Here is a 20,704-nt window from a genome sequence, read left to right as displayed (position 1 = left end):
TTATTTCACGTTGTTTATGATTGTAATTATCAAAAACGTTCCGTTTCTAGCACACGTATATAAGTCTTTCGTTTAAACAATTTAAATTTATCAATTCTTTTCTTGTATTACACTCGCACATTTTATGATCGAAATTCTTATTGCGACACCGTTAATACAATGCTGGGCGTTTGCAGCTCACTGTACGTAACTATGTTACCGTGTACAGGGTAGCTCCGGGCAAAATTGAAAGTCAGTCGACATTAGTGAATGTTAACAGTCCCATCTGGGCTGTAAACATGCAGGTGCGAAGAAAATTCCTCGTGTCTTGCACACAATGTCGTTTTCAATGATATTTGGAGCCAGTTTATTTCTATTTCTAACGGTTTCACACATACGCTTGATGCTAGGCCGGTCGTCGTCATACTGAGGCATTTGAGTTTGCATCCCATAATATTTTCCTTCGCTGTCATCTTTCTAACGCTCAAAACTAATCGCAAATCTAAGGGTAATGACAAAAGCTTAGCAACATACGTTGTAAAACTACCCTTCGGCCTTTAACGACATTTGAAGATTGGAGGAGCGTGGCTGCAGGTGCAGACTGTTTCTCTTATCGTATACTCATTATAGCTGGAAAAAAAACTGTTGAGATGAACATCTAATACACATACATTTAGCTAAGCTCGGTAAATCTCGTCTCAAACGATAGTTTAGTTTGAGCTTAAAGTATGGGTCTCTGACTCTACTATGGAAAGTAGTCAGATGGTATCTCTGCATTATGACGAACTAAATCAAATATATTGCATGCAGGAATTCGTTATCGTCATGTGATAGACTCGCACGAAGAGAAGGATAACTACTCGTTTTCAATATGAATAATCTGAGACTCTTAAACTCTTCATATGTATTCTATTTTTGATGTTGCAGAGCAATTTTGGCTATACTTTTCAAAAGTATTGCACGTGGTATGATGATAGACGCGATATAATACTGCATGATAGTCGATAAATATCTACATAAATATAATCTGGTATCTTTATAGTTGAGAGAGAGGGGAATCTTTAAGGAAAACATGAAGCAGCCACTTCGGGCGGGTCCACTACATGATTGATGGGTATCGCTGTCGTTACACTTATGCCTAATTGAGCAATTCTAATGTAGAATTTAGGAGCTTGTCTGATGCGTGCGTATCTTTTAGTAATGTACCTGAAAAAATATGAAATTGGCATGTAAGGCTTATAGTTCTTGAAAATTATCCAAACTGCTTTCTCCGACATCACCGGCACATACATTGTATTTGCACAATTCAAAACAAAAACAAAAAAACAACCCTGACATCATAGACAATCGACGATGAACACGATGTTAATGTGCTGAGATGACAGTGCTGATATGCAGTGTATCTAGCAAAGAGAGATATAGGTTTGACCTTCTAGAGGCACACTCAAGAAGTGATGGCAATTATGAAGAAAAGATGGAGCGCATCCTCTTTCAGGTGGATCTTAAACGCCATGGTTTGTTTTGCTTGGTTCGGAACAAAGAGGCTGGAGTGCAAGCACTGGTTATCGACGGTTAAAAACATCTCTCAAAGTCAAGGATGTCAAAGATGCAGGGTGTACAACATCAGCACTCAGATTGTCGAATATTGAAATCAGTAACACGAATGAGTCGTCACAGCGTGGTGTGGTTCTCAAAAACCTGGAGAACAGATGCCAGACCGAAGAAAACAGAGAATATGAGGCAGAGTTAGTTCCAACGCACTGTTCATTCATACACTTAGCACGTGTTCTCTCGAGTGAGTTTCAATATTTACGTGCGGCGTTCTTTGCAAAATCGACGGACGCAAGTGTTACCATGGCGACAAAAGAGCCACTCAGCCCTCCTATTTATACCTTTCTGTGTCTACGTGTCAATTCTGAGCGATGAGATGTTTGTATGCTCTCCGTGCGTTTTTTCCGAACCTGTTACCATGACGACGGGGCGCTTGTTTTTGGTCGATCGTGAAGTCTTTTTTGTCTTGGCATCATTTGATGCTTTGTCGACTTGAACAAAGCGCAAGGTCAACTCGGGGTCAAGTAAAAACGTTCGCTCGGTACTTCGTGAAATTTACACCAAGGGGCCGGTACACAATTCACAGACTTGGGTGAGCTCCGTAATCTGATAACGCAACACCATAGCGGGAATTGAAATCTTTCTTACGGGTCGACTCGACAGATTGTGTATCTGTTGTGAGCTTGTTGTCACAGCTGTCATCTAAATGACACATTTGTCTCTGAGCAATGGCGCCACTCTGTGGAACGCAACAGAATGTTTCAAAAGAAGCTTTCGCCTCTTTAACATCCCTCATAACACTATTGAGTATCCTCAATGTCGGTTTTCATCATCCAAGCTCTCTCTCTCTCTCTCTCTCTCTCTCTCTCTCTCTCCTCGATTCTTTATCTGTGTGTATGACTGTATATCTCGGTTCATCGAAATTGAATTCGTCCATTCACACTGCACATATCCATGCATGTGTACATCAGGAGTTAAGTTGTTCGTAAACGCTTTCGTGTCTCTCGAACGCGCTGATGATTTTTCCCTACATCAGCTTGCGGGCAACAGGCGGACAGGAAACTTTTCCTAATTAGCGTGCGAGAAAATTTCATTACCGTGCTCGCATGATTTGAAAAAGGCCAAAAGGAAAGGCATGGAATATGATTCGGTTGTTTTCGGAAGTTTGCCGATGGGAAAGGTGAACACATGTGGCAAACAAAGAATAGAGAGACTCTTGTAGAGGGAATAGACGAAGCAGAAGGAAGAGTATTTCATGATGGGGGAATTGTAAGAGGCGAAAACAAATTGTGATGGAGGAAATTTGTAAAAATATAACGAGAGGGCAATTATAAGCAGCCTCCATTTTCTCCCTCATTTTTTTTACTTCGGACAAAATATGTTCGAATGTCACATTTTATGCAAAAATCACCTCTATTCCAATATCCAATCGCCTGCTTGTTCGTTGGTATACATTCACATAAATACACATACATACATACATACATACATACATACATACATACATACATACATACATACATACATACATACATACATGTGTACATTTTCCTATTCTATTTTATTCTATTCTACAACTCACTCTCTCCATTTGAGACCTACTGAATAACGCATGAAGAAAACTTACGAGCAGTTCTGAGAACTTTCAGGGAAATAAAGAAGGACTGTTTTTCTATATTCCAAGAAAGAAGGCGACGAGTGAGAAATCGTCAGCTCTACTGGAAAAGTGGATTTTAATAATGCATTTTCCCATTTCGGTGTTTCTTCCAACAACTACCCAGATGATCATACACTGAACTGATAGTAATGGTGTCAATCACGCTGCAATGTTTTGTTCAATTTTAACCAGGCTTTTATTGTGTCCACGGGGGAAAATGAGGCAAACATGTTTATTATTGTCGACAAAATTATGGGATATTGGGTTGATATATAGCTGTTGTTAGTCGACAACTTGAACCTAACGGTGTTTCATTTGGGACCCATCTGGGGTATCTTTCGTATAAGCGCATGCAACTGAGAGTACAGTAACTTATCTCGGAGAACATAAGACAAACGTGTTTGTTATTTTGGACAAAATTATAGTATATTGATTGATATATAGCTGTTTTTAGTCGACAACTTGAACCGAACAGTGTTTCATTTGGGTCTTATCGGCGAGATCTTTCGCATAAGCGCATGCAACTGAGAGTACAGTAATTTATCGAATCTCTTTCCCCTCCTAATTCAACACTGTCCCTTTACACGTACACTAATATCTGACAAACAAGTCTTCAAAATTCTCCCCCGTCAACTATTTTTCTCAGGGAATAAGCAACCCACACACATCCTCAATTTGTTTTTTTAGTCATCTCGAGGGTGTTCGTTTTATACCGCGGTGTGTACGAGTACAGTCGGTCAAATTCAAAACAAACTCATTTGTTCTCGTTCTCCCCAGATTTTCAGGCTGTGGTTTCAATCGCTTCCTTGTTTACGAGTCGTTCGTCCAATCACCGCAGGTGCAACACCGTTAACTCAGGTAGTGAGAATGCCCTCACAGTCCAAAGTTTGGCGAGTGTCCTCTCGCATCTGCACCACTCTGAACGGACAGCTGTGTGTGCAATGATCCGACGATATATGCGGCCATTATCATAATTTACTGCACTTTTGTAAAGGTTATATATATCTCTGTCGATAACATTTCAACAATTGAGTTATCTTTGCCTGTGCTATTATATTTAGCAACGGATTCCTGTAAAATCTCCATGTTGGGAAAACGTTCAATAGTATCGACTTTGTGTATTGACGTACTTCACGAAACTGCCCTGTGAACGGATTGCAGCCAATACTGTTAACACTGAAAGGTCAAATATGCAGAACATATCAAGACAAAACGGTTAAAATCTACCTTATGTTCATTGCTTTTGGCATCAATAGATATCATTGACCAGTTTCTTTTGAAAATGATCGAAATAAACTTATAGGAGATAAACATACTGTCAACATCAGACGCTACGCCCTATCTGTTTCGACCTGTCAGAAAATATAATCGGTCCACACTCTCTCTCTCTCTCTCTCTCTCTCTCTCTCTCTCTCTCTCTCTCTCTCTCTCTCTCTCACAATACAGCTCAGTGGAAACATGTGGCATGTCGGAATTGTGACAATTGAAAGAACAAATACGCTTCCGTGCGGTTAATATTTTTGCCAGGTAATCTTTTGTATTTTAAGAAGTATGATCATATTATTGCCTGAATACATGGGTTTAGGTGCTTGAGAGCAGGTGACAATTTGCCCGACGTCAGGAGGGCAAATTGTCTCCTGCTGCGAGGGCACATAAACCCATGTATTCAGGCAATAATATTTTTATTACATGCCTCTTCACAGTTAATGCTATATGACATTTAGTTACATGCAGGGCATTTTCAAACAATTTTACCATTATAGACAAGCATCAAACAGATTTTAACTAAAGTCAAAATAGCAGTGCGCGCATGGATATTTTACATCTAGCGTTAAGCGTCTACTTTGACGTCGTAAACGTCGAAAGGCTTCACTGGACCGGGTAACCATGGGAACCGGTCAGTACATTGTTCACCGGCCCGTTAACATCCCGGATGTTCCTATTCAAATCAATGCACTGATTTGCACTCACATCGAGGCATGTAATAAATATATTGGTCAGAACCTTCGGAATCGTAACATATATTGAAAGCGGGGTTGAAATAATCCCGTCCGAAGAAAGGCGTGTGAGGAGTATAGTCATTTTATTGGACACCGTGCAGAAGAAGCATGATTTGACTTCATGAAGAATATTCAGGTCTTTCTTGTCGTTTCTTCGAATTCTTTATCTAGAGACTGCAAGCCATTTTAAAACAATAACTGTATTCCTACGATCGTCCAACGATAGGAATGCAAAGTCAAATAATTTACATAATTATTAATTACATATTTACGAAACTCTGAGCACCTGTAAAAGACACGACCACTGTCCAAAGACTTTTTTTGCAGTAACGAGAAAAGTCTCAAGGAGTAAGCAATTTATAATTCATTTGTGAAGTTATTCACTGGGGCGCAGTCTGTGTTTTCACTGACATTTGTTGAATCCCCGTGGAAAAAAAATTATAATTCTCAGACAATTATATTTACCACTGTCAAATGCATTCTTTTCTGAATACAGCACCATAAAAACATTTTCTAAGATATGCTTACTAAAATTAACTCTTTTGTCCTGTACCAGGACAATCCGATTCATGTAAAGTTGGGCGAAAATCATTCTTACTCATTATCACAAAATTATTTTTAAAAATTGTCCACATAATTCCAAGTAAGATAAAATCTAACAAAAAACATTTTTACATAATTTTGATAAGGGATAATCTGAATACAAAATGTGATGATGTCTGTTTTGATGTCAGACGACAATTTTCTGTCTGGCCTATCACATTATTTGGCTAACATATTCAATCCTAGATAAGACTTAAACATTGAACTGTATCGCCGTAGAGGGCGCCATACCAAACTATGCCGATGCTTCTCGCCATGCATGTGCAACACATGTGAATTCACTTTGGTCGGTATGGTGACAGCCACCACTTAATTTGGGTAGTCACTCACACAAGTATACGGTGCAAAGACTCTATTAATTCACATGATATAAGACGACAAATTGCAAACAGTTTCACCAAGAAACCTCCCCTACCAAATTATTCACAGGCCTGCAAGGGGTATTACTCAAATATTATCAATTTTGCACACATGAACCATAAAACCAATCATCTATTCTCCTTGAGCAGTTTTGTAGCGATGCCACACCGAGTGAACCACTATGGAAACACAGTACAGTGACACAGATTGGTGTGTGATCACAGATTTTTCCCCAAGAAAACCCAGAAACAGAGTGACACAGTTCAGTTGTGAGAAATATTCCCCTTTTCTGAGAATTGTGTTTTTACAAAGAAAAACCTATACTCTGTGATTAAATACATGCTGTGTATGTATTGTCATTTGCACTGACAAATTATTTGGAAGATGTCTTTATTTCTCATTTACTACTGTTGAGGCCATATGTCTTAAAGTCAGATCAGCCAGTTTTGATTCAATGACATCAATAAAACTGCTTCTCATTTGATCACAAGTGAATAGAAGAAAAAAGATAGGATTTGTGGAAACATATACTTCTCAGCATGTACATATAATTTTTCATACAAATATTCAAACTGATTCAATTCTAGATGTCATCAATATGCCACAGGCATGTGATTGCTTGCCCATGTGCTATGCATGTGAAAATAAACAAATGGTGAGTTGTGCATTTTCATTGGAAAGTACAACTATGTGAATCGTATGTTGCAATTTTACAAAAAGAAATGTACAACTACAATGAAAATCATTTTCTGTCACTTACAATATTAAGATGAATATTGCATTTGAATATATGGTTTATAAAATGTCTACAAAAGACTGGCCCAAAAATCAAAGTCCTTCCAATAATGCTTTGGGAATAGCTGCACTTGCGCCCTCTGACAATTCTCGGTGTATGTTTCTGTGCAAGGTCACTCCAGGACCACCTATGCTGGTTTCCCAGCAATCAAAGCCGATGGATTTCAACTCCTTCTGGATTTCATCAATTGACCCTTGACTGGTATCTGCAGGAAAAGGGGACACATGCTTTGGATCAGATGTTTATGACTGTTTAAGCATCCCCTTACTGAAGTTGAAAATATGTACTTCTAAACAGGAATCAAACACTGAGCATATTTGCATTCAATAAACAATGGGACATTTCTTTTAACTAGGTAAATACAGTGATTCTGTTACAGTCCATAAGCAAGAAATATTACCTGGAATTCCCTGTCATTCTATGGGCCCTCTCACACCTTGATGATTTAGCCAGCGTACGCTGACGAATCAAAATTTCTCTAAAACGCTGGCTTGCTGAACTAACGATGTATTTTTTTAATTTTGGGCCTATACATAGCGTATTCATAACATACTCATAGGTTACAAATATGTTTTTGGTACACTAGACAATTATCTCGATGCATTTTGACTTATGAGTAACTTACAAGTAACATGTGTGAACATGTCTCAACGAGCACATAACCTACCTACAACTTATGCCCCATGCATGCGGGACGTATGAGCCATACGAAACGTCGAAAAGTTTTGTGCATGCGCAAAAGTTTTGCCGTACTATGATGTATACCAGCGTGCTTCAGCGTGCTCTTAACTTATACAAAACTTACCCATAAAGTATTTGACGTATGCCCAGCGTATTCTCCAAATTTTTCATAAGTTGACATACGCTGGCTTAATCACCAAGGTGTGACAGGCCTTGGTGTATCAGCGCAGTCATATGACGGTACTTCCCAAACCGTACCAGGGTTCAAACCTCACTTACACATGTATGACCTCTAACCTTGGCAATATCACTGGTATAAAAGTAAATATAGTAAAGCCCCCCCTTTTACAAGCTTTGAGTGCAATGTGCCTCTGAGACAATTTTTAGGATGCTGAAATTCTGTGAAAATCAAAATCGTATAATTGCCAGTTGAAAATTCTGATATCAGTAAACTTCAGTAATTTTTTCATGCAAAAGTTGCTTGGTGACCCCTTTTTTTTTCTTGATTATGAAAGAGGTAAATTAAAAGTTTCTTTGAGCAAGGATGGACACATTTACATTAGCAAGCCAAAAAAATTGAAAAAAAGCATGTATGTTTGACACACTAGTCTAATAATTGTCAGTGCATCATTGACCTCTCACCTTTTCTGAGCAAGGTCACTGCACAGCCACCTCCACCTGCACCAGTCAGCTTACAGTGCAGGCCATACTTGGCACTGATTTGGCAGACTTGTTGCAAAGCAGGATGGGATACTCCTATTGAGGCTAGATGGTGTTGATTGATGTCGATAAGCTCCTGAATGAAACACAATGCATAAAATCATTATTACATCATTTCCTGTATTTTACATATAGAATATATACATAACAATGAGGTCAAACCATTCTCTGTTTAGGGCTAACAGTTCTCCTGCAAGAAGTTGTTTCATCCATCAAAGCAGAATACACTCTCTGTGACTCCTCCTTTGAATCCCCACTTTCCTGGCAGCCCATCGATGATAATTTGTCACCTATAGGAAAGATTTTTTACCAGCCCCTATATGAAAATAGTAAATACACTTTAAAAACATTTCCTTTTCTCTGCAAACACAATTTTACGAAATTAAACTGAGACGGGGTGATATTTCAGATACATGACATTATACGTTCATTTCTACCATTGATGGCATTTGCGGGGGTTCACAATCAGAAATGCAAGGGCTGAAATGTGTTGAAACATGATGAAAGATTGTGGATTGGTTCAAGCATTATACAAGGGCAGATGCAAACAAATGCCTATACATGAGCAATCTAACTTTTTTTATCAAGTAGACTTCAATAACAAATACATATAATGGGCATGTTCAAATGAATACCTGTTTGAAAACATTTTCAAACGTACATATAAACTGAAAATAACTACCAGAAATACACAGGATTGTAAGATAAGATTTTGTAGGTGCTTGCTGACTGACATTTACAGTAGAACTGATGGTAGAGAGAACAGAAAAAATTCATAACATTTAAACTGGTGAACACATGATCTAAACAACACGTAGCTTACTTCAGGATTTAAAAATATTTTACCTCAAGTTCTTCGATAGCAGCAGTGTTATCATTGTTATCACCACTATCAGCAAATAGTTTTTCACAAGTGTTTGCAATACCTTCAATGGAATCCAGTATTGGTCCTATAATATCGGGATACTGCAAAACAAAATTGATACCAAAAAATTAAAGGTCTGGTCACATTGCTTTACTTAACTTGTTATATTGGATCAAAGTCACATATGCCTGGTTAAAGAGGATAAGTGTGTTTTAGTATGAACCTATCTTCCTCATGATCTGCCTGCTTGAAAATCATATTTGAAAGAGTAAAAATGTAACGTAACCCAGGAATTTATTGTGAGCACATGCATGTACTTGTGTATCCTCCATCCTGCTGACTCCCATCGACAGCAATTTTAAAAATCTGCATCATAGAGTTTATGAAAGTTGACATTATATACTGAACTAGGCACAACTGAAGGTCACTGGTTCCATCCACTCGTTATTAATAATCTACTTGCCTTAGGTTGTCTTTGATGTAGCGATATATCTAGACAAACAAACACAAACTCCCTATAATTATGTAGTTTAACCCTTTCACCACCATGGTTTGTCCCAAATCCATTGTTTTCTATGGTAAAGTTTGACCTGTATACAGGGAACTGGGGGTGAAAGGGTTAAAGGGCAAGTAACTCTAACTTTCGGTGATTTTTTCATTATCTTTATTTTGTATGTCAACTGCGAAACTGTTGAATCACCGACTATTTAGCTTGTAAACTTAGTGTCTATATGTGTAAAATACACTGTTATTGTTTACATTTGAATACTTGTCTGGACCAGAATGCACTTCTAAAAATAACAAGGAAGTTTACACAATGGCTGACTTGACAAGCTGAACACTGTGTAAATCAACATGCTTTGGGGAGTAGAACAAGAAATTATGGTTGACATTAACAACAAAATCAATGAAAACAATCATCAAAAGTTAGCATTACTGGCCCTCTAACCACTGTTCTACATTTCTGTCAAAGTTCAGATGTTTACCAGCTGTCAATAATTAAAACATGCATGATCTATGAACCTTACAGCACTGAGAGGAAGGGAATTTCACTCTGTTTCCATTATCATGTACAGATCCATACAATGTACCATGAACGGTTGGTACCATGGAAACAGTGCATATGATTAAGACTCAACCACTGCTTGGACTTTCTTCAGGATATTTGTTGTTCAAAAATCTAATATTATTATTATTATTATACATTATTATATTAATTATATAATATTATTATTATATATATTATTATATATTATTTGTTTATATATTATTTGTTTATTCATGGTCCTTTACAATTGTACCCTGTGGTGAAATCAGAAGTGTAATAACCTATTGCGGTAGTTTATTGTGTTAGTTCACATCAAAAGTCATCATTGGATTTCATACTTCCAAACCTTTTTAGGGGAGGGGTGGGGGGTTTGAAGTCAAAAGTAGTGAGTTTTGTGTGCCATGTTTTAGATATTCATGGTCCTTTACAATTGTACCCTGTGGTGAAACCAGGAGTGTTGTCTGCTACAAACCAACACTATAATTGGTCAACAGTACAGCTTATCCATTAGCTAAAATTTCAGTGACTTTACGTAGTAATCAAAACAGCATGCAATGAATCTGTGCGTGTATAAGTTCTATCATAACAAATTTACTATTTTCTCAATAAATAATGAAGTAATTCATTACCATACTCCCTTTATGTAATCAAATAGATTTTCGATCAGATTCGAAATCTAACTGTACAGCACAAAGTCACCTAGTGATGACATCACAGTCAAAACCGCCCTAGGCAAATGTACAGTCCCAATTAAGAATACTTAGAAAACAATATCAGTGTCACCACTGAAAATTTCTGTGGCATGAACTAGATGAAACAAATTGTTACCTTTTCAAGTTTCTTCCTTACGTTGGCGACCAAGACTTTAGTACTCCTTGGCACTTTTGTGTTGACTAGTAATATTCTTAAAAGAGGAACTCTGAAATGAAGTTAGTTATTGATTGAGGTTTGGTTATATGGGCAATCTGTTCCAGAACCACCCCAATAACCATAAATATCTGTTGTCCCCCTGATATGATTGCTCATATACAAAGCAAGCGGGAATGACAAGCTTTCAGTTTTACAATATGTTAACTTTTTTCAGTGAAAAATAGAGCTTGTAGACAAAAAGATTTGGATACGTTCAAAAAACAAGTTTATTGTACATTGGAAAATATATAGACTTAGGAAACTGAAGTGAAGATTCGTAAGAATGATATCTCTGGGGTATGTATCATGAGGCACTTACCGTTCTAATGGTACTATTTTGGGGGTCACTTTACCATCTTTGTCTGTGATTCTCCTGAAGTTTATAGCGCCCCCTGGAGTTGGAGAAAAAAGAACAAGCTACCAGTACTCCTGTGTATCAGGTGGCTGCACTACTTTGCACTATGAATCAAACTACATGTATAGTGCATGAATACAATTATCATGGGCATTCTGTTTTTGAAATTCAACCACTTCACTCAAGATCATTGGCAAGTTAGAGGTATTAAAGGGTTATATTTCTTGACACGGTACACATATTGTTTTTATATTTGTACCTATCAAATTCACACTTTGCAAACACATGTCTTCCTTTGAAATTCAATTCGACTGAAAATTTGCTTTCTTTGTTATCTCATCAGGTATATGCCACTTGAAAGGCCAAACATAAATGTCACATAACACTGTCAATGTCTGAGTGTGTGTTACGTTAGACTGCAGCAAATTCTGATTGTCACATATATAATTCTCAAAGAACACTCTTCTCCGGGACAAAAAGATCTTGTTTATGACTTCTTGGCAAACAAAAACTAAACTTAACCCCTTTGTAATTTACAGTGTGCTTGAACTCTATCATCTCAATTTACTGAGGTTGAAGACATATTCAGCATGTTGGGTGTGGAAGCGTAGTACTTCACAAAATGAGGATTTTTCAACTTACCATAAGTACTGATTGAATTATCAATGCCAGACGGCGTGCCATGAATTATTCTCTCTGCTTCATACGCCCAGTTATTTATGGTTTCCAAGTTTTCTTGAGACCATCGACCAAAATGACTTTCTTTTTCTACATCTAAAGTCTTAACTGAAAGTAAACAAATAATGACCTGAAAAATTCTTGTTTAAAGGGACAAAGTCGGCCATTTTTCATGAATTTTGTTTGATACGAGATACTACTTATATTGTTTGACATGTTGAAAGGTACTGAATGAATGAGTGACCATGCATACATTCATCCCCGGTTTTAGACACAATACATGAAACCATCGCGAAAATGAATTAATGGTCGTTACCATTAATTCATTTTTGCGACGGTTTCACTTAATTTGTCTAAAATCAGGGTCAAATATATGCATGGTCACCCATTTATTCAGTACCTTTCAACATGTCAAACAATATAAGTAGTATCTTGTATCAAACAAAATTCATGAAAAATGGCCGACTTTGTCCCTTTAAGGTAGAACATGCCTTAAAAGTGAAAGACTTATCCTTTCGCTCAAACTTTCTATGAGGAATCTTTCAATCATTCTCTTTCAAAATCAAGAATAAAAATCGAGGGTAACCGTGCAAATTTTGGTACTACAGAAACAAGTAACCCAAGATTTACCGATATTTAAAATTCAAGATGGCCGCCATCCCTGTGTTAACTCTATGGAGAAATATAAAATTTGAAAATTTTGAAACACTAAGCCAGTGGAAAGTTTTCTTACACAAAGAGCTTTAAAATGAACTCCAACAGGTGGTAGATCAGAAAAGAATTGTAAAAGTTTGAGAGTCTGAATATCTGTTCCCGAGGCACGTTCTACCTTTAAGGGAAAACATCACTGTTTGCTGTTGAATGGGTAGAAATGAAAGGGCTTTCTTCATAGCAACCATGACATCAAACAATACAGGTATTTGATGCATTGAGTATAGAGAATACGTTCACTGTAATTTGGGTAGTATTGCTTTGAAACTTAAAAATTCTAAACTTTTTGCTGAAATTTTCCTCTGTGAAACTTTGAACAATTCTCTTTCGCTATCAAGAACAAAAATATGGGGCTGATTACCAAACCAATTACTTGAAATTTACTGATATTTAAGATTCAAAATGGCTATTACCCCTTCGTTGACTCTATTTTAGAAATTTCAAGTTTTGTAAGACGATGAAAACTTCAGTTGCTCCACAAGCATTATCAGTAAAACACTGTAACATTTTAAAAATCAAATATTCGCCTAAATGGCTGTAGTCATTAGCTAACTGGCATTATTGCTGGTAAAATTTATGACAGGTGTCATTGTTTCCTTATCTGTTTATACCCATACATGGTGCTGACCTTTGACCTTTCATCCTTTTTCCAGTATTGAGGTACCGGTAACACTTGACCATGGGTAAGATTAGGATTGAGCTAAATCATTGTGTTGACTAGGTTATGAGGTCATCAAAGGTCACTGTTGACCACTAGTTCAGCATCTTAAATACTGATCAGTGTCTAATTACTAAAATATTACACAAGAGATGAAGATAGTTTCAAAAGATGGCAATGAACTGTGTGAATATATCAGCAAGCATCAGTGGGTAAATTAAAGGTTCCACCAAAAGCGCACGGTTTTTGGTTGTAAATGGAACAAGTTATCAGAGCACTGGTTTGAGTTTCCAACTTAAGCAATCAATCTGGCCATGTTGAAAAATTCTGGGACCAAAAGTGCTGGATCATACTTACCAGCACCACAGTAGGTGAGTAAAGAAGATGCCAAACAAACTGAAAAGGCAGCTGATGAGCCAAGACCAGCACCAGTGGGTAGGTTTGAATTGACTCGCAAACAAAGTGATGGAAGCTTGGATTTTCTGGGTTGGAAAAAATTGATAAGCACATCACTAAACAAATTGCCATATGCTAGCTGTAACATCATCTTTCTTTTACCATGCACTGTGGATTTTTGACTGTCCAACCATTCTACAAATTTATTGTACAGGAGAATGGCGTCTCCTGCATTTACTGTACATATACACACAGTCAGTGTTTTCTCACCATTTGATTGAACAGATCATCAGCATAAATCTACGATCACGGTAGCTTTTCGAAAAAACTCTACCAACTCATCACTATTGTTTGAGGGCTAGGTTTGTCACAGTAACACTGCAGGATAAACCCTTCATATTGATATGATTCTATAACTACAGCGTTTGTGTCGGAGTATCATTGGACGGGTGTTGCATTACTAAAATAATTTTAAACATCTTTACACTAAGTTGTGGATATCAGAGCTAAGAGAGAGACCAGAGGTTACCCAAGTACAACAACAGCTGCCCTGCCACTACTTGCGGAGGACCTTCCCAGCATATGCAAATTTGAAGAATTTTTGTGCGTCTTTGTATTTTTTAAGTTTAATATTAGCAATACAGATCGGTGTTGTAAACTACTGATTTAGTATGGGGATTTCTTCACAGCATTACTGTGGCGGGCATGGCGTTCCCACAAACAATAACCCACAATTGCAGTAATGCATACAAACAACTCCCAATCCATGAAAAAAAAACTACCTTTTATGAGAACATATTCCCAGATAGATGTACAGGAAGGCAATGACAGCTAAATATTTGACTTCAGAATCTTCTTCTTTCTTAATCCCTGCAAGTTCTTTTAGATGAGCCAACTGTTCAGAAGTTGGTGGGCCTGGCTGTGTTATGTCACCTGTCACAGTGAAAAACAAAATAGCGTGCAGAAAATATAGAGGGCGCTAGAGCAAGTGTGCCACAAAACGGAGTGAAACAATAAGAAACACAATAATGTAACAATTTTTTTTTTAATTGGCTGTAGATGACACAAATGATAACTCATACTGTTTAAGCCAAGGGGTTTAGCATGGAGTCCATGCAAAAAGTCTAAAATATTAGTGATCGTAAAACTGTGTTTGACAAAAGTATGAGACATAGAAAAACTGTTGTCTGATGACAGTTGTAATGACTTACAATAATGGTGCTTTTTCAATATCTGAAAATAGTCATAATGCTTCTTTCAACTAAACATCAATACCCTACACTACTTTTCAAAGAAGATTTTCGACAAGATGTCATGACAAGCTCTCTGTTCTTCAGAAGATGGATTCAAAAGGTCAGCAATATAAAGCAGAGCTTAGGAAATGGTTGTCCTGAAGTGTACGTGGGGCAATAACTGAATATTCCCGCCTTAACATTGCTGAAACCCAACTCTTTCCAATTACTTGACTTGGCCTACCAACACATTAGGCAAAGATTATTGAAAAGAAATGATAATTACTAGTGTTGATTGGTTGGATAAAGAATCCAGATAACTTCAAATCAAGCAATGGCACTAGGGTTATTTTAGTTAAACCTAGAGACTACAATGTGAGTGTTATCTTTAAATTCATCGGCAATAGATTTTAACCTATACATCAAGCAATGTCTGTTCAATGATTTCGAAAATGAGAAGATGCATTGCAATGCAAATTAAGTCAATTTGCATATTATATCATGTGATTCATGTACATACAGATATCAAAATCATTACATTGTGTGCAAAATTAAAACACATGAGTGGCTATTATAACCATCAAAAAGCCAATGAAAGCCTTTTGTTTGCTTTATGACGATATCCTGTGCTAGAATTAAAAACTGAGAAATATCTCACCCAATTGTACATTGTTTTAGGGTAAAAACTGTGGGAATATTTTTGACCTTTGAACTTTGAACTCCAGTCTGAATTGATTATCTTTATTAATAAAAATACTGAACATGCAATTGTACTTTTTAATTTATCTGATTTGATAAAAAGAGTTGCAAAAGGTAAATGACATTGGTTTGTACACCACTTACCTCCAGTAAAACTTTCAAAGATCACTGACATGTCTTCAAGCTTCCATACTCTATGGAGTTCTATATCAGGAAGATCTAACCTTACTTCATTGTTCTCAGTGTCTTTTAATTCTAAATATGTCCTAAGATTCAAACTGACAGCCAGAGCAACCTAGAAAACACAGACACATGTGCAATGGTACCAGTAAATTGTTGTTCTTTTACATAATATACAAAATTTATGCAATGAAATTTTTTTACGTTGACTATGACAGAACCCTGTTCCCTTTGATATCAGATTTCCATCCTGTGACACTGTTTCAATGTACAGCTGTCAAACTTTGCTACTGAAAAACAATAAGATTGATTATTCCAAATTTGGCATTAAAAGGGTTAAAGGCATGCACGAGTAGCCATCTCCATCATCATGTACACAAATGTTCCTGACTAACTGACACAAGATGATAACAGTTGTTGCAGTGGAGACTTATGTTACAGAAAGTATGTCTTCTGGAGAGTGTCATCATGTCTAGAATTTCATGAGAACATTTTGAATGGATTTACACAAACAAAACATTAAATTTGCATTTAATACTATTGTCATATAACACTGCTGAAATATTTGGAAATCTTAGATACCAGTTTCAGTAAATTTGACTGTGCTCACAAACAACTCTGGAAGGGAAGGGAAGATTCTAGGAAACTTTCTCTGATTTTTTAAAGTGATCCCTTTACAACAACATCCATCAAATCAATTACCTCTTTCAACTCAACTGAAAATGGCTGCAGCAGTTCCATGTATTTTGTACAACATTCAAGTGTGAGAAAGTACCTGTTTTTAATAAACAAGCACTTTGCTTGTGGATTACATTTTGTCCGATATTCATTATTTAGGATAGCATACTTTGGTTTCTTTTTCAATTCTCTCATTTCACTGTTTCAGTCTAACAGTATTTCAATTACCCCTAACTTACCCTAGAGTTCCCCTTCAAATCCCCAAGAGGTGTTAGTGAACAAAGCGTATCTGTCAATTTTTTGTGCACTGCTTTGAGATAATTTTGTGTTGTCGCCCATTTATACTAGTAAAATATGGTGCTATCCTTGCTGCAGTCGCGTAGCTAGAGGGTTAGCTTGGAGTTTTGGGATGGACAGTAAAACCAGACAGAACCATGGGCAAAACCTCGAGCCACTGTACTGTAGCAAGTGCTATCCATGATACGAATAATAGAATAATGCAATGGTTATTACCGATGATTTCAGTGAGGAACATCGTGGTGATAGCGACCACGCCCCCTCTCTTGTTACGCATGATTACGTGTACTGTCACGATAATGTACACGTTTTATCAGGTCAACGCGATCCATGTTTGTCTGGAATTTCGTTCTACTTGCCTGGTTCGGTTGAAATAATTATACTAGCTTGTGAACTGTGAACTACCCAAGGCAAGGCAGATCTCGGAAGCGATCAACGCTAGCCGACCGATCATTCTACGTAAATAAAGGCGTACAGTGCACAATCACCAGACGGTCGTGTCAAGTCTCACCAGTTATCGTTAGTTTGCATACGAATATATTCCTGGGGGCGGAAGCAGGTATTTACTAGCTATCTCCATAGCCCCTCCATATACCCATGGAGGTTAAAAACAGTTTGTTTTTACCTGAATACATAACATCGCCCACTATCATTGTATCACTATTGGTGATCGTGGCAACCCTGGAAGGGTACAAATTACAATGTACTGTGTACATACCTTTCCGTAGACAACGGCATGCTCTCCGTGTAATATGACCTTTCCAGGCGCTGAAATAACAATACCCCCGTTATCGCCTGATCCAGACTCCATGGTCAGGCCGAACACCTACGGTGACCACACTTACAATTGATACCTTTGTCGTTATGATACGCGATGACAGCTGACACGGCTGAGCATTGAACAGTGCTAGATCCAAATAAGCTGAGCTGAGGGCCCGGGCATCGAACATAGCATGCTGCGCTACCACTCGTAGTACAAACCCGGCGGGCGATTAACTTGCACGATGTTTCTATGGAATCTTCTTGAGAATACTACTATTATATGGGTAGAGGAAAACTATCCATATATGACTTAACAGACTTTGTAAGCGTTAATCCAACATGCGATGTGTGTAGAGACGTATGAATGAATGAAATGGAGAATATCGTATGATGTACCATGATGCTAATGAGCGATAAGTTCACAGGGAGGTCAACGTCCCGTGAAGTGAGCATCTGATTAAAATTTCGATTCGGATTCTAAACTAATAGTGCCGAGGCCGGGTTGGGAAAAGTTCAGAGCAGTTGAATAGAGTCCCGTCCTGAGCGCTGTAAAGCTGTGCTGTAAATAAACAGCTTCACCATGACGTGCTGTACACAGGTAAATATGCTATCGTACCGTACAACCTGTACATCGGCGTAAAAGCATCGCTCTGCGTACGCTCCTGGAAAAATCTGCCGCTAGAGGCTGCTCTTCTTGTCCGATGTTCAACTTGAAGTTGCCTCAAGTTGCCTGCCCATGACCGGCCTAGTGTGCATGAACGCAACTCTAAATTGCACCACAGTCGTTTGGTGGGCTATTCAGCTCTGGGACTATTCCACCCATAGACGAGTGTACAGAAGCGAGAAACACGTACACTCGTCTATGGGTGGAATAGTCCCAGAGCTGAATAGCCCGCCAAACGACTGTGATTGCACTGCCGTGCGTTCAAGATCGGGTATTAAAGTTGAGTTAAGTTATTGTTGTTGGGAGATGATCATGTAAAAATATGCATTCAATGATAACTTCAACCGTTCAACAGCATATCGAAACATAAACTGTGTGCGTAAAGACTGGTGATATGATATTTGTAGGGACAAATAATATATATATATATATATATATATATATATATATATATATATATATATATATATATATATATGTATATATATATATATATATATATATATATATATATAATATATTACATATATGGTAGTGTATATATATGTACATATTTATTTATTTATTTATTTATTTATTTATTTATTGCCTCATATATTACTTTCCATAGGATTGAATGGTAACTAATTGATGACGTAGCGCGGCGGGCCAGTCAGTAAATTGTCGATCGGATTCGAACTCACAACATTCGGTACACAGTCACCTAGCGAAGGCATCACACTCAAAACAGCTCGACCAAATCCCCACCCTTAAAAAAGAGTGGTTCAATAAGCGAGCTAAGTTGTTACAATTTTTTCAGACTGCGACCCCTCCACACGCTGTAGAGTTCATGAAGCACTCGCACTCATCATTTGACTGGAAGTAAGCCGGAACTATTTTCAACTTGACAACTACAGGATTACAAGATGATTAGATTACAAGTTTAGGAAACCTGGATATTTTTAAAAATTGTGTATAAAAATCGATAGACCGCGATAACATCACAGTGATTTTAAATACATTAATGATGTGATGTTTGGTGATGAAAATTGTTCTATTTCATAATTTGTAAAGGGAATAAAGTATATGATTGTTATTTGCTAATAAAGCCAAAACTTTGTATTGAAAACTATAGACGTATGAGAGGCATGTAATAAAAAACATTATTGCCCTAATAAAGAACTATGTACCCTCGAGGCAGGTGAATGTTTGCCCTCCTGACTTCAGTCAAGTGGACCGGCATGGATACTCCTGATATTTTCATAAGGGGATGTGCCTCCCAAATCAAAAACATCTACCCATGTCTAATCCAAAATTATGACCCATTGTTAAGGATTTGCTTGACATTTTGTGGAATGATTTTCACATTTATTCTGTTGCATGTGAAAGCTTTCTTAAAGCATAGGGCATTTGCTTTGTTATCGACCAATGCTCATGTTTTTTATGATGTTTAGGGATTTTGTCGTGAAAGCGACCGTGGCGGCACATACCCGTACACTTTAAAGTAACCCCCCTCGGATCACACGATCACCTGCCCTCTGGCACTTAGTCCCCTGTTTAAGCTGCTTGTTCATGAACCTTTCATGCATTGAGGAAATGATATGCATAGTTAGAATTGCTCCATTATTATTATTACAAGGTCTTCATCCTTCCATAATTTCACAATCGTTCAATTTCAAGCCACTGACACGAAAGGTAGCCGAAATCTAATAGCCCCTGGACAAGATTTCCATATGTACCAGATTTCGTCACGACAAAATCGGCCTGGTCTGTTCTGAGATATTCGATAAACTAAGGTGTCTCAAACGTGAGAACTTGAACAAATTCTGAGGGGAAAGGATTCGGTAATTAGCCAAGGATTATTTCCCCAAGTGCATGACAAACAAAACTCATGGTGTTCAGGGGAGGTTGATGATTTAGTTAACTATAATCCACATACACCCTGCGAAAACTTTGTTGGTAAATTATGTACTTGATGGTTCAGATTTTGTTTTAAAATATTTTTACTTGTTCAAAAACCTGCCCGCAATAAAAAAGTTGTGAGAACCTATTGTTGTACTTTATCGTGTTTTGGAGAAGTTAAAATCCCAATTTCGTCGTGCATATGTAGATGGGAAAAATGGTGTTAGAGGTCACACGCGATTAATTTTCTTTGCCTTAATGCACGTGTTTTAATTACACACTCGTAACTGTACCTTACACAAATTTGGTAAGCTGATACCTCCCTGCAATGTGATTTGAGAAGA

The 20,704-nt window shown here is 37.5% G+C and overlaps 1 protein-coding gene across 1 annotated transcript; it reads right to left on the bottom strand.

Moving 5' to 3' along the window:
• Nucleotides 1-5,253: 5,253 nt before the first annotated feature.
• LOC139123044 (mevalonate kinase-like) lies at nucleotides 5,254-18,241 on the bottom strand. Its single transcript, XM_070689013.1, has 10 exons — nucleotides 17,772-18,241; nucleotides 16,043-16,193; nucleotides 14,750-14,900; nucleotides 13,929-14,053; nucleotides 12,167-12,310; nucleotides 11,489-11,561; nucleotides 11,089-11,179; nucleotides 9,194-9,313; nucleotides 8,270-8,423; nucleotides 5,254-7,151 (listed from the first exon to the last, which is right to left on the bottom strand). Exons 1-10 carry the CDS (start codon nucleotides 17,862-17,864, stop codon nucleotides 6,979-6,981), a joined length of 1,275 nt encoding a protein of 424 aa, XP_070545114.1. The 5' UTR covers nucleotides 17,865-18,241; the 3' UTR covers nucleotides 5,254-6,978.
• Between the last annotated feature and the right edge of the window lie 2,463 nt (nucleotides 18,242-20,704).

This window comes from Ptychodera flava, chromosome 22, assembly GCF_041260155.1.
Source record: "Ptychodera flava strain L36383 chromosome 22, AS_Pfla_20210202, whole genome shotgun sequence".
Classification (NCBI taxonomy): domain Eukaryota; kingdom Metazoa; phylum Hemichordata; class Enteropneusta; family Ptychoderidae; genus Ptychodera; species Ptychodera flava.
This window is presented reverse-complemented; position numbering and strand designations above follow the sequence as displayed.